Here is a 14,492-nt window from a genome sequence, read left to right on the forward strand (position 1 = left end):
TCCTCATAGACCTGAGGGAATGAATGGAAACAAGATGAACATAAGATGGCAACTAAAATGCCAATAAAAAAAATCAACTGCATCCTTCTTGCTCTGAATTGGTGAGAAACCTCATATGGAGAAGGAAAACCAGATCTGCGTTTCTGGTGTAAAACTCGAGCCCTGTCAAGGTGTCATGGGTCTAGTCAAGCATGGATTTGGAACATGTCCAAGTGATGTGGATGGTCCTTGGTACACCGCCTGGGGATATTTTTTTGGAAATAATTTAGGGGGGGGGGGTGGATTTACCCTCTAAAGACTGTGGCTGCCCCAGTCAGAGAGTGTGAATTGCCCAGATCTAACAATTAAAGCAGGCCAGGCATCAGGGTGATATGATGAACCAAAAGGCTATATTCAAATACCAGTCAGCAGGTATGTTGTATTGCAATTCATCACAGCCTCAGCCTTGCCTATCAAATCAATTTTAGAAATACCTTTGAGTATCACAAATTGCGCCAATCATCTATCATAAGCTACAATCTGCACACATCCAGATGTAACATCAGAACTTAATACTGTTATAAAATAAAACACCATGTACAAACATAGCCTGTTTATCTCTTGCCCATCATCTATCGTTCTCCCAGATGTTTCAGGCTGAGTAGAGATAGGCAACCATCACTTGTAAAAGCATTTGAAAGCAGTCAACTGGAAAATGTTCATCTACATTCTGCATATTAAAAGCGTTCAAAATCGACATAATCACAGAGAGTAGGCCTACTGCATCCCCGACTCCTACGTAAAACATTTCCAATTTCATGCTGTGTACCCATCTTTTAGATAGTGCATCATTTTCATTATCACAGGGGGGGGGATTCTTCTCATCTGTCCTTTCAAAGGGAGGGGATGATGAATATGAATTACTGCATGTGCTGCTGCATAATTTTGCAGTAAAAACTCTCAACCGGTCAAAAGGGATAAACTCCCTGCATCTGAATACGCCAAAGCCCCACAGGGGCCTTCAGTATTTGGATAACACCATTAACATAACACTCTTAATCAAGTACCAGTTAATTATCAATTACCACAGACAAACAAGGATAATTTGAGACCCAAGGAAACAAATTATGTGACAAAATGTATTGATCAAAACCTACTGCAGTCTTCTGTGCAGAGTAGTAGCCGTACATGATGTTAAAAAGTGGAGCAATAACGCAGCCTTACATGAGATTGTTATATTATTCTCAACAGGCTCTGATATTTCTCTCCTAGTCTATATACTCTCAGCTGCTGAGGACAGGTGTGTCTCTAAAATGACAAACCTATTGAAACAGCATTGCATACACACTTAAGTAGAGCAGAATACCACTATGGGCAAAGAGGCATTCTAGTTAGGCCCTCCCACATTGTGAATGGGCTCTTAATGGGTTCTTGACCTTGGTAATCACAGGCGAGACTCGAGGACACTGTGTGTCTTTAGACCAATTGACCTGATAAAACATCTAGTAATAATGTTGACCACCCATTATGCTGTGTAGCACCCACATCCTCACTCACAAACACATCCCCATGCTCTTGAATAATAACAACAAAGGCTAGGATGCAGGATGCCACTGTGCATGAAAGAAACAAGAGATTACAATTCAGCCTAAGCTCTTGTTGCAAATGACACGAGGAAAGTGAAAGCAAAGACTTCGATCTCAAAAACTCAATCAATGCATGGAGAGTGAAAGACAGAATTGGTGAATGAAGGCGCTAAGGTAAAAACATAAATACCAAGGCAAGAAGAGCTAGAAGGATTACAGTCATCTAGTAGAGGGTTTTTCAAACTTTTTCATGTTATGGATCCCCAAGCAGATTTTGCTGCTGCAGACCCTCTTTTAAAGTGATTTTTGCCTTAGGGACCTTGATATGAAAAGATGTGTGCGTGCACATTAACACTGGCAGATGTATTTAAAATAGAGAGAATAAAACAATGTCTAAATACATGAGGTATACCATTAAAAACAAACTTACTGGAATCATCCAGTTGGCTAGGTCACCGTACTTTGATACCTGCATGGCTCCCAGCATTGTCAGGTCGATATGACCCCTGAGGAGGATGAAATGAGACAACAGAGAAGACAACCATCATCTTCAGAATCATTTCAGTGCATCAGCTCATCAATCCATACACCGTAAAAAAAAAAGGAAAGACAGTGAAGAAGAATTACACTTGATGGGCAATTTCCTCACGAGCAAATGCCAACATTTCTCTCCTTTAAATGTATGAAACTTATGTCATCATGCATGTTTCATTCATCTTTCATGTCAGAGAGCAAAAAATACCACAAGACATATCATTACAATCAATTCCTTTGTAAGGTAAACGATTAATTTGAGTTTTTTGACAACAAAGCTGTCGTCAACAGATGTCATCAAAATAATGGCTGCCATCACATCTCCTCTTTTCTCTAGACAGGAGACAAGGTGCAATAAGCACGCTTACAAGAATTTGTCAGAACTGACAAGCCAGTACCAAGGCTTTCATTTTCTTTTTCCCTTGTTATTCTACTGTATCATATCTAAACTATCTTTGATATTCTGCATTGTTGTCTGTCAGTGTAGAAGTGCAATAGTTGGCAGCTCAAATGCCTGTTACATATGAATGTATGATGGAGAAAAAAATCTGAACCTGACTGATGAAGTTAGTTATTTCACCTTTCTAGTAATTTGTGACCCTTTATTAGTAGCAAAATAAATGCACACTTGTTCAAATTTGATCACTGAATTGACATTTTGAGAAAGTGTGTTTCAATTTCTTTTACTCTTTGTTTAAGGAGACTGTCACCAATATTTATTAATGTGTGTTTATTACTCTGTCAAATTGATGCTTTACTAATCCCCAAATGAATTTCCTTTTCATTTTCTCTTCTACAGAAAATTAATAACCGCCAAATGGCAAAGGCTGACAGAATTCATGTCTGGACATTAAAATTAGTATGGGTCACCATGAAACACTGAACAGTAACTTTTTCACACAATAACCACTGAATAGCTGGGACCATCATGCACTCTCCGATCATAAGTTACAGCAAGGTTACAGCAAAGTTACTCTATATCAAACAGGCTCCCGATAGCTGCTTGCGACACTATTCTACACAAAGCAGTAGAGTCTTAATTTTTGTAAATATGTGCTCCTTACTGTTTCCCTGTTACCAGGATAGTGATCTAGCCCTATGTCAACGGAGAGGTGTGAGACCACTAAGAAAAATAAACAAAAAAACATCCATTACATATGTGAGTGAGCTCATTTTGAATTAAAACTCCAACATTACCTGATTCTGTACACAACTTAACCATGAAAAACAGGCAGCATATTTCTGTGAAAAATGTTTATTACTTAATTTGGTCAGTAAAAATTATTCTTGGAAGGTTTTAAATCAGTCTTTGGTGGGTGAGCAAAAAGTTAATCTGGCACATTTGTCTACAATCTATTTTCTCTAGCCATGTGGTGGACATGGAAGAGCATGCAGGTTTTCATTCCAAACAAAGATTACACCAGCTGGTTTCACTAGTTATTTCTTCCCTGTCAAGCTCAAAATGTGTTAATAAGTGAATTGAGTGATCTGCTCGATGGCACGGGACTGAACGCCATTGACAAATACCCCATTTCCATACATGGCAATGTCTGTACTCACCTCTACCTGCTATTTTTGGTTTGTCTGATTGGGCGAAATTTTTGTTCAGTATCTGGTACTGGAAACTATTTTCGGAACAACCTCAGTTGAGGTTCCAAGTTAGTTAATGTGACGCAGATAATTGATTGGTCAGAGAGAAATTGAACAGTGAAGCCCTGCCGATTGCAAAATTTGTGTCATATTTTATTCTCTATCCATGTAAAAAACATTTTTCAGTGAATCTCTTGGTTACGTTAATACTGTTCATGTGAAGCAGCCACTTCAAGTTTGTCTTGTTGATTTAAAAAACAAACAAACAAACAAACAAACAAAACAAAAACCCAAAAATAAATAAATAAATAAATAAAATAAAATAAAAAATAAAACACTCGTGTGGGGCTCTGGCAAAGAAGTGAGGAAAAACTAGTCAACACACCCACAAGTGACCGGCAGTGCTTTGCCAGTCGAGGAGGTCCTATCTGCAATGGAAAATGAAATCCAGAAAAGTAATGCAAATAGAACCCAGGTGAGTAGAGTCTACACTGTGTAACTGAAATGCACCATTAGAGGCAGCAATGTTCGTAAGCCATTACATTGCCCTCCCTCTCCTGGTGTTCTTCATTCTCAGTGAGGCTGGCCTCCTGTTTTAACTGTGTTCACACAACACCACACATGCACACAGGCCCAGACAGACACACACACACACACACACACACACACACACACACACACACACACACACACACAGAGTCAGCAGGGCTCCACTCAGTCTTTGCCAGTGTGACTGCTGGACAGCATTATTTATGAGAGCCATTGAATTTCCACTGGGTGGACAAAAAGAACTGATGCTCTAGAGCGGGTGGGTGGGCTATGTCAGACACCCTGAAAATCAATAAAAACCAGGAGAATATTGGCACGGCTGTCATCTCACTATGCTGGCAACAATAGATATTTGCTAATACCCAGAGGTTACAAATCATTGCCATTTCCACTGGCCCTGTCTTGCTCATGGTTGCAGCTGGCTGCAGGTGATAAAACTATCGACAAGAGGAAAATCTTGGGGAGAAAAATATAAAATCTTGTTTTTTTCTCCATACACACCAAAAAAGTGACTCCTATTATAAATTTAAAAAAAATTGAAGTGCAAATGATAAATGGATCGCCTTTATATAACACTTTTAGCCAGGTGACTACTTAATGTTCTTTGCAATATATGCCTCACATTCACCCATTTACACCCACTTTCATATACTGATGGCGGAGGCTGCTATGCAAGGCACCAACCTCCTCATCAGGAGTGGTTAGGGGTTAGCATTCTATATGTAAATAAAAAAAAATGCCAGTATATTGTGAGCATTTAATGATGTGTAATGTGTTTCCAGCCTATAGTCCGCACAGCAACTTTAGAGGCTTGGGTGTAACGACCTTACCCTCTAATCATGGCAAATGACTCATCACTGGAGAAATATGCAGCTCCAGGAAGCACGGTGACAGTCTCCTTTCCTGTGGACGGAGAGGAGACATCTTTTAAAGCTCTGCATTAAAATGTTCTGGGCTTGCTTACTTAACAGCAGAGCAAAAATGAGCTTCACAAAGCACAAATTCAAAAACTTCAAAAACACAAAAGTGGTAAAGAATAAAATAAAATAAATAAGTATAAACATGCAGCTGCTAAATTATGACTGTGAAAAAGAAACTGAGGGGAATGCGTCAGTGTCAAGCATTCACAACATGTTATATAATGGATGTTAACATTTTAACTGAGAAACCGTACATAATTACTGGAATGCTGTTAAAAAAAGAATGGACATCAATTTAATTACGTGCTCATCTAACTGTGCTTTAACCATGCAGGAAAGGAAACAGTCACATGAAAAGCCTTTCAAGTTCATGTAATAATGCATATTTTATCCACAAATTAAGTTAAATCTTTATGTTTGTTTTCAGATTGTAAATAAGCTCAGCCCAATGTTTCTACATCATTCAATGTTTTACAGATTGAAAAAAAAAAAAAAAAAAATCACCAGCATTGATCAAGTCTGCATCAACTTCCTCTTCTGAGGGGTATGGGCCCTGCATAGAGAAAGAAATGTAAATACATACACAAACATACACATATACACATCAGTCAGCGTGACCGGCTGTCCAGTCAGGGACACAATCATATCTTTCTGATTATTCTCACTAGTCAACAAAAGGGGCAATCTTTTTGGGCAGAGGAGAGGAGAGAGGAGAGGAGAGGAGAGGAGAGAGACTCCTGAAGCATCAATGTAAAACTGACAATCATAATTAGGAGAAACTTTGACAAATAAGGCATTAGTATAGCTGCCTACATTCTCCTGTCAACATAACGAATTGGAAAGTCTTTCCATAGCAGCAGCCTTTGTTGAATGCTCAGCCAGCAAAAAGGATTGTGAAAAAAGAAATTGAAGAGAAAGTGTCAAACCGCCACAACTGTTACATAACAAACCCATCTAAAAATGATATTGTTAGAAAGGATGGGCATTCATCTAACTGCAAACTCACAATTCTATTTTAAATGTTTACTGCTGGGGAAAATGACAGTCTTCACAAAGGAGTAACAGTATGGTACTCATTAAAGTGTTTACATGAGATATAAGGCACTGAAGCCTATGTGGGGAAAAAAAAAAAAACAACGTATGAGCATCTTACCAGTCCCAGGATGCCGTTTTCGCTTTGGAGGTGTACAGTGATGTCTGATTTGATGAAGTTGCTGGCCAGCATGGGAATACCGATACCAAGGTTGGCTGATAGGCTTTATGTCAAAGATCATGACCATTTTGTACATGAACATGCACTACAGAGCCTGAGTTAAGACGAAGAGAAGCACATACTATGGTGACAGCAAGTTTCATAGAAACTTATGGGATAGCTTATGGTGTACAACCTCAAACATTCACACACCAAATAAAACTGACCTACAGTGAGTCAAACAGATTGCTACTCAAAGGCTGTTTAGGCCGTCTTCAGGACTTAGTGCTGATATATTTGATTTTAGCACTGATGCCAGCAGAAGTGTTATAACTCTGATTCTGAAATAATGGCCAGCTGGATAAGCTGCTAGATACATAGCCACAAGATAAAGCTAAAAGACCATTAATTACTTAAAATTCTTGCCTGGATATTTTACTAATACATGCTGTTCCTTACATTAACAGAAACATAAAAAGAAAGATGCAATAACAGTAGCAATATGTGCAATGCATAACTCACCAAAATCATCCATTACAAAGGTTCCAATAATTCATTAGAGCTGTTAAAAAGGAAGACAATGGCCGTAAAAAGCCTTCTTTTTTCTATGGCTACAGGGCAACACTTGGTTTTCTATTCATCTGTAGTAAACAGAAGGGAAACACTAAGTCCACCAGGTAGAACAGGCTCAGTGGGATTGTGTGATGAGCTGACTGCTCAAGTATTCGGTCTTAAAGGATACCGTACATCCCATCCTCAAACTCCAAGGCAGCTCGGCGAATGATCCTTTCTCGAACGATATCAGAGTCCTTCTTTGGTTTTGGCTTCTCTTCCGTACTTTTCTTTACTGTGCGTTTCTGGAAAAGCAGGGAGAGGTGAGAGATGGTGAGAGAAATTAAGACAAAATGCAGTGACTATTTCCGTATGGTGCAAAATATGTTAAGAGGGACACATACAAAGACCAAAGCAAGGCAAGAACATCATTTCTAAACAATGACACAAGTTTCCTAACACAAGTGTGAAAACCTGCCTAGGAGGGCTCAGGTGGAAAATTGTTACAGGATTAATGACTTTTTTTTTTTATTCAATCAACTAATTGTTTTAGGGACTGTAATTTTCTATAGAAGAGCTGGTGACAGACTATACAGGCACTAGAGAGAGGACAAAAACTCTTGATGTCAGTGCAGTGAGGGAAGGACTTAATGTCTCTGCACAGTGGGTGAGCCCTAAATGTTGCCAAGTGAATGGGTTGCAACCTGTCCATTTATAAGCTAGTTGAACATCCAGGTGTCAAGGTTATTTGACATGTTGTTGACTGGCTCACATTTGATTAATTGGTTTATGTAAATGTATTTTTGGATGTGGCTAACATCATGTTGATTGTGTTAAAGAGCTGGACTTTATTCCGACCTATATGCAGCTGCTGGACATACTCATGATGTTCAGAGATGAAAAACAAGGACAACTAATGCGTATACTGGATTAAAAACCACCAGTCTGCATTATGTAAAATGTGTTTTATTATATAGTAGAATCTCTGTCCCATCCATGATCATATGGAATTGGGCAAAGTGGATTGTAGTGGGATTTTCCATGACTGTCCAATTAACTTCAATATCAGCAGCACCAAAATTTGGCAACAATAAGAAATTTGGAACACTAACAATATTGGCATAATGTCCATTACTGCTTTTATACGTTCCGTGGCCTGAACTATCCATTTATGTCTGCGTTGGAAGGCATTGTTGTGTACCTCTATCCTCTTCTCATAGCTGGCTCCCTGGACAATCCTGTCAATGTAGATGCTGGGTATATGGATGTCCTCCTCAGCAAAGCTCCCCACATCCACCACCTCCTCCACCTGCAAAGAGACACAGACAGAGTGATGAGCTCAAACCTCCCCTGCAAAACATCCCATGGCCCTGGTGATTAGGGTTAAGATAAGGAAACCATACGCTGATAGAATCACTCTACCAGGAAATAACCTCTGCCTACCCAGCTATGAGGCCAAATAGATAAAGTGATAGAGAGCAGCAGAGAATTTTAAACTTTTTCTGAGGAAAGTAATTTCCTGTTGTGTAGGCTAATCTAAAAATAAACAAGGTAGCAGTTAACATGCCATCCCTAGCAAATGATGAGCTTCGCAGTTAAATAACAAATATGATACCCTGGGCCCAACCTGTTACCCTGAGTAATTTTGAACACAGCAATGAGATGCATCACCACCAAAGGTTTTATCAGAATGAGATCAGTTGTGTCTCCAATATGCTGGCATTTGACCTTGAGAGTCGAGCAGAAATAGATGACATTTGTTCTCCAAATATTATTGAAGGGGGGAAAAAAACCCCATCATATTGTCATGTATTTTGCTGGGAGAGCAATTTCGATACTTGAGGGAGGAGGTGTTGCATTTATCCTCTTGGCTGGTCTGCTGAGTCTGTGTAAGCCGCCTGCATGCCCAAGCCAGCCTGGCTGACTAAAAAGAGAAGTGTCATGTGAGACAAAAAGCTCAAGGGAGGAAGCTTGATCCGGGGATGAAAGGAGATGGAGAGCAGGGGAGGGCGGAAGTGATTGTTTTGGTTTTTGGAGGACTTGGGGTGAAATCAAACATGAGAAACAAATGGAACTTCCACTTTTGACTTGCCTATGAGGAAAAGAATGTTTAGCAATGTATTTTTATTACTCTGCCTATTTCACGAGGTCCACCTCATAACTCTCATACATGGGCTGCGCTTCAGGTTTGATTATTCTGACAGCCATCACAGTTGGGCTCCAATACGACCACCTGCTTGCGCTTTCAACTGCATTCTAAGCACACTTCTCATATTCTCAATTAATTTGAGATGGAAGCAAAAATCTATTATAAAACAGGTATGTGGCTGAGTTGGCTACCAAGCAATAAATCCATGATTCTGAGACAGAAGTGCCTTACCTTAATGCTAAATAAAACAGTGTGCAGTGAGAGTAGCAGTAGAGCATACATAAGGGGGGTATTTCTGTCTGACTAACAAGACACAGATGGAAATGGCTATTGATTTGACGTGAGCCAGGTCAACGTGACTGGGATAGAAAGCCCACAGTGAACACACCTGCTACCTCCTCCTTAAGTAACATTATGAACCACAGAGCCTACAGACTTCACTTAAATACAGGTATGCATGAGGACTTGTATGTGTGGGCTCCACTCAAACTTCTTGCCTATATTTTTAGCCTGGTTGCTCCTACCAGTCATTTGTATGGTGTGCATACTGAGAGCGGTAGTCCATGTTGCTAAACACAGTGATGCCTGGGATTTTCTAGCAGCATGAAGATAGAACTAAGCTGGAGAGACTTCACTGTAAGGAGTCTTTAGAGAATTGATTGTTTTCTCTTTTACACAAAGACACATCATTTGCTGTACTAGTACTGTTAGGGGGAGGTGGTGAAAATCCTCCTTTTGTTAGAAGTCTTCTAGGGGGAACAGACTTGAGAAAACTAAATTAACAGAACTCCACAAGGCATGCTCACATAATGAAATAAAATAAAGACAAAAAAAAGGCAAGAGAAACATTACCAGAGTTATCTTAACATCTCTGGGGAGAAAAAAAAGGGACTTAACCGTGACAACATAATTCTCACCCTTGCCTCTACTTTTTCATGCTTCACTCCTGTGTAGCTTAGAGTGCAGCCTATTTATTCCATTCACACAAGGGGCACGCGGGCGTTCACAGGCAAATTGAATTGAATCCCTCCTTATCGCCACTTCCTCCCTCAGCACTCACCACTCAACGCTGACTGAGAGGAGTCAATGGCAAAGAGCGGATCCCATCTTCGCGTTGTCATGGATACACAGGGTTCGGTTTGTGGTGAGCTGAGGCCGCTTAGAACAGTGAAGTGATTTTAGACTCTTGTTCTGGTTCTCCTGGTGGGGTTATGGCAAATCTCTGATGTTCCGCGGTGCAAAGGAGGCCATGAGGGATGAGATCGGTAGCTCAGCAAAACTGATACAGCACTCCCACACACCCACTTACATCTTTTCTCTCAGGGCTTGATCTGTCCTTCTGTGAGAATAATGAGCGCCATAGAGATCTCTTCAACTTCTCACAATTAAGGCAGAAATAAAACAAGGAAGAGCTGGGGCTTTGTAATCATTTCAAATGTGTGCTGGCAACCATTTCTGGAAATCAGATGAGTAAAGTTAAGAGGGGCTGACCCCAAAATCTGTTTTCGTACAGGCAATCGGTTGAACAGTGCACAAAGGATTTTCACTTTTAAAAAGTTCTCTCTTTTTCTCTGTTCATCTCTCTGACACACACATAGAAACAAATGCTGCATTCAGCTCAATTTTCAATTAGCCTTCCAAAGCTAAGCCACAGCACAATAACAAGCTCATACAATTTAAATGTGCTGTGTATATAAACAAGCTCCTGTTCCTTTCATCTAGGTGATGTGTCCCGGCTGCACCGGTGCTCAGATGTAGTTCAGATGCTAGTTCAGACAGGAGGATCAACAGAGGAGGAAAGCAAAAGCCCATAAAAATGGACACACGCACACAACACACACATACACACACAAATGAGCAGGCGTGTCGAGCAAGCAAGCATGCACACAGAAACAAACACACACATTGATATTCCTATATCTGCAGAACGATTTTCACATCAATGAGAGCAGAGCGAGGCATGAAGTGAGCTGGCAGGAGGATACAGGGAATCAAAGTGCCCTCTGGGGACACACACCAACCCTTTTCTGTAAGTTTGTGCTTTTTTGGGCTGTGAGCACTGTCAAATCCTGTTAGCCTCAAACTGATGGGCACACACTTTTACCAAATAGCTAAAATAAACCACCAAGAGTGTGCATATGTGTGCACAAACGGTGTTTTCCTCTATGTTTATTACTGCTCAAATGCTCAGTCAAAACAAATCTTGCACTGCAATCACAGTACAGTATATCATATCTTATGATATATGGAACTCAAATCCAAGCTGATACTGGGTGAAATTAAGAAGCAAAGGCCAAACTTCGTGTTAGAACTGAATTAATGTTGGTTTTACTAAGCTAAGACTGCCTTGTAAAGCTTTGTTGCAATCAGAAGTAACAAGCAAAATGTTGATTCAATGCTCAAGTTTTTTTTTTTTTCTCTTTCACTTTCAAATACACATATGCAGAAATACACACATATACAGAGAGAGAGACACACACTCAGAGACGAATTCTTTGCATGAATGTTTCTGTGCATGCCTGCTTTGATAGACAATTTGATCAGTACACAAAGAGCAGCCGTCTGGGAGACAGGGAAACAAAGACGCATGACCTTTCAATACCACTGACTCAATGCTCTGCCGCTTAAGGTATTGATTAGGGGTGGTGACACACATACTGATCATTAAGGTTACATTTTCAATCACCTCACTTACAAATGGGACACACACACACACACGCACAATATATGATTTAAGTCTTTCGAATATATGTGTCGTGAGTCAAGTCTTAATATTATTTAAATGCATAGTGTGCAACAAAATCCAAGTGAGGAGTATAGCTGTTTATTATAAAAATCAAACATTCGCCATTTAGAAAAAGACAACTCCCTTAAAATATTGCTGGTAACAAAGTAAAAACTTATTATGAAAATGTTTAGAATATTCCAGTTAAATGAAGGCCCTGACAAAAATGCAACATTTCTGAAAATGAAATAATTCAAATTTTGCTTTTTAGTCATGAAATCGGATTTACAGTATCATAAAAAGAAACTCTTAACACCTTGACTGCACAACTGCACAGATTGTTTCAGCTCTAGCAACTAATTCTTTAATTTTGGGGTTACCTGAGCCTATAATCCAATCCGTCTGTGTGCGTGTGTGTGTGTGTGTGTGTGTGTGTGTGTGTGTGTGTGTGTGTGTGTGTGTGTGTGTGTGTGTGTGTGTGTGTGTGTGGTATGTATGTGTTAAAATGCAACAATGAGGATAAAGAAATGGGGTGGCTACAGGCAACAGAGCACAAGGATGACAGCGACACCACACTCTCATTACCGTGTGTATTTATAGCCTCTCCATCTTCCTCCTTGTGTGTGTGTGTGTGTGTGTGTGTGTGCAGGCATTCAGCCATGCTCTGCTGCCAGTTTTGGGGCTCAGCTCCGGTTCTATCCTCTAACCCAGAATATTGACACCACAAGCAATCTGTTTTCTCTCAGTGGAAGCCTGCCGAGCCTGTTATCCAGAAAATGAAAGACAAAGCCAGCCAATGCAATCCTGACAACATTACTGGAACTATAAATAAATGTTTGAATTTCAAATGGCACATACTGTACACCAAAGCGCTATGTATCAAAAGCATTTCAAAAGGAACACCCTACTGGCAGCTTAAATGGCAATGTTTACATTTGAAATGACACATAAGCCGATGCGCAAGTTGTCATTAATGTTGAACGTATTGTCAGAGTGCATTACATGCGCGTTTGCCATTTGAAATGTTAATGTTGTGCATATTTCTAGCAAAGCTATCCTCCATTCTGCTGGTTCCTTTTATGTGTATTTATTTATATTCTGTCCCATTTTCCCTGCCACTTCCTACTTGTTGACCCTTAGTAGCCTTTAATATACAGTTAGGTCGATAACTATTTGGACAATGACACAATATTCGTAACTTTGCCCATGCACACCACCACAGTGGATTTGAAATAGAGTAATCAAGACGTGATTGGAGTGCAGACTTTCAGCTTTAATTTAAAGAGCTGAACAAAAATATGGCATTAAACATTTAGAAACTACAGCCAGTTTTATACATTGTCATCTCTTTTTCAGAGGCTCAAAAGTAATTGGACAAACTATACACAACATACAAAACTATAATTATAAGGATTATATTTAATATTTGCAGGAAAATCCTTTGCAGTCTATGACTGCCTGAAGTCTGGAACCCATGAACATCATAAAACTCTGAGTTTCCTCCCTTGAGATGCTCTGCCAACTCTTTCTGCAGCTGCCTTCATTTGCTGCTGGTTTTGTCAGTTTTCAGTTTGCTCTTCAGCAAGTGAAAAACAGCTCAGTTGGGTTGAGGTCTAGAGATGGACTTGGCCATTGAAGAATATTCCACTTCTTTCCTTTTAGTAGCTCTTTAGTTGCTTTTGCAGTATGTTTTGTCCATCTGCACCGTGAAGCGCCATCCTATCAGTTCTGCCTATCTGAGCAGATAGTATAGCCTTATAAACATCAGAATTCATCCTACTGCTTCCATCAGCAGTCACATCATCAACAAACACTAGTGACCTGGTTCCACTGGCAGCCATACATGCCCATGCCATAACACTGCCTGTACCATGCTGGACAGATGATGAGCTCTGCTTTGGGTCCTGTGCTATGCTGTTCCTTTCATTCTCCACGCTTTTCTCTTCCCATCATTGTGGTACAAGTTAATCTTCCTTTCATCTGTCCAAAGAACCTTGTTTCAGAATCAGGTAGGCTTTTTTATATGTTTTTTTGCAAAGACTAATCTGGCCTTCCTGTTTTAGAGTAACACCAGTGTTTTGCAACTTGCTGTATAGCCTCTGTATTTATTTTCTCGCAAATGTCTGTAGATTTGGGCAATGATGAGCCTACCTCCTCGGGAGTTTTTTTTTTTTTTTTTTTTTTTTTTTTTGACTCCCGTAGACTTTGTGAATGGGTTTTTCTTCACCAGGGAAAGAATTCTTTGGTTATTCACTTTAGATGTCTTCTGTGGTCTTCCAGGCCTTTTGGTGCTGCTGAGCCCACCAGTGCATTCCTTCTTTTTCAGGGTATACCAAACTGTTGATTTGGCTACTCCTAAAGTTGTTGCCATCTGTCTGATTTTTTTTTTTTTTTTTGAGCCTAATGATGGTCTCCTTCACCTGCATAGACACCTTTTTGGATTGCATGTTGAGGGTTCTGAGAAACAGCTACCAAATGCAAATGCAAACACTTGGCATGAACTCCAGACCTTTTATTTTCTTAATCTGTCATGTTGTGCATTGTATCTGTTTAAATTATGTAGTTCATTTGTCAGACATATTGTAGCAGACAGGCTGAGATTTAACATCTTGGGAATATTTTGTCACCAGATCAAGAATATTATCTATAAAAGAGCTGGTTATTCGGTACATGCAATGGCCATGGAGATTTGAGCCTCTACCTGTTTTCAAATTTT

At 39.8% G+C, this 14,492-nt stretch overlaps 1 protein-coding gene across 1 annotated transcript in view; it reads right to left on the reverse strand.

The window, feature by feature from the left end:
* oxct1a (3-oxoacid CoA transferase 1a) overlaps positions 1-14,492 on the reverse strand; it is a 55,941-nt gene that overhangs the window by 19,174 nt on the left and 22,275 nt on the right. Inside the window, exons 8-13 of the mRNA XM_030060306.1 lie at positions 8,104-8,211; positions 7,093-7,207; positions 6,312-6,406; positions 5,663-5,711; positions 5,069-5,141; positions 1,996-2,071 (exon numbers count right to left, since the gene is read on the reverse strand). Of these exons, the coding sequence (XP_029916166.1) occupies positions 1,996-2,071; positions 5,069-5,141; positions 5,663-5,711; positions 6,312-6,406; positions 7,093-7,207; positions 8,104-8,211 (516 nt within the window). The remainder of the gene's footprint in view (positions 1-1,995; positions 2,072-5,068; positions 5,142-5,662; positions 5,712-6,311; positions 6,407-7,092; positions 7,208-8,103; positions 8,212-14,492) is intronic.

This window comes from Myripristis murdjan, chromosome 9 (assembly GCF_902150065.1).
Source record: "Myripristis murdjan chromosome 9, fMyrMur1.1, whole genome shotgun sequence".
NCBI classification, from domain to species: domain Eukaryota; kingdom Metazoa; phylum Chordata; class Actinopteri; order Holocentriformes; family Holocentridae; genus Myripristis; species Myripristis murdjan.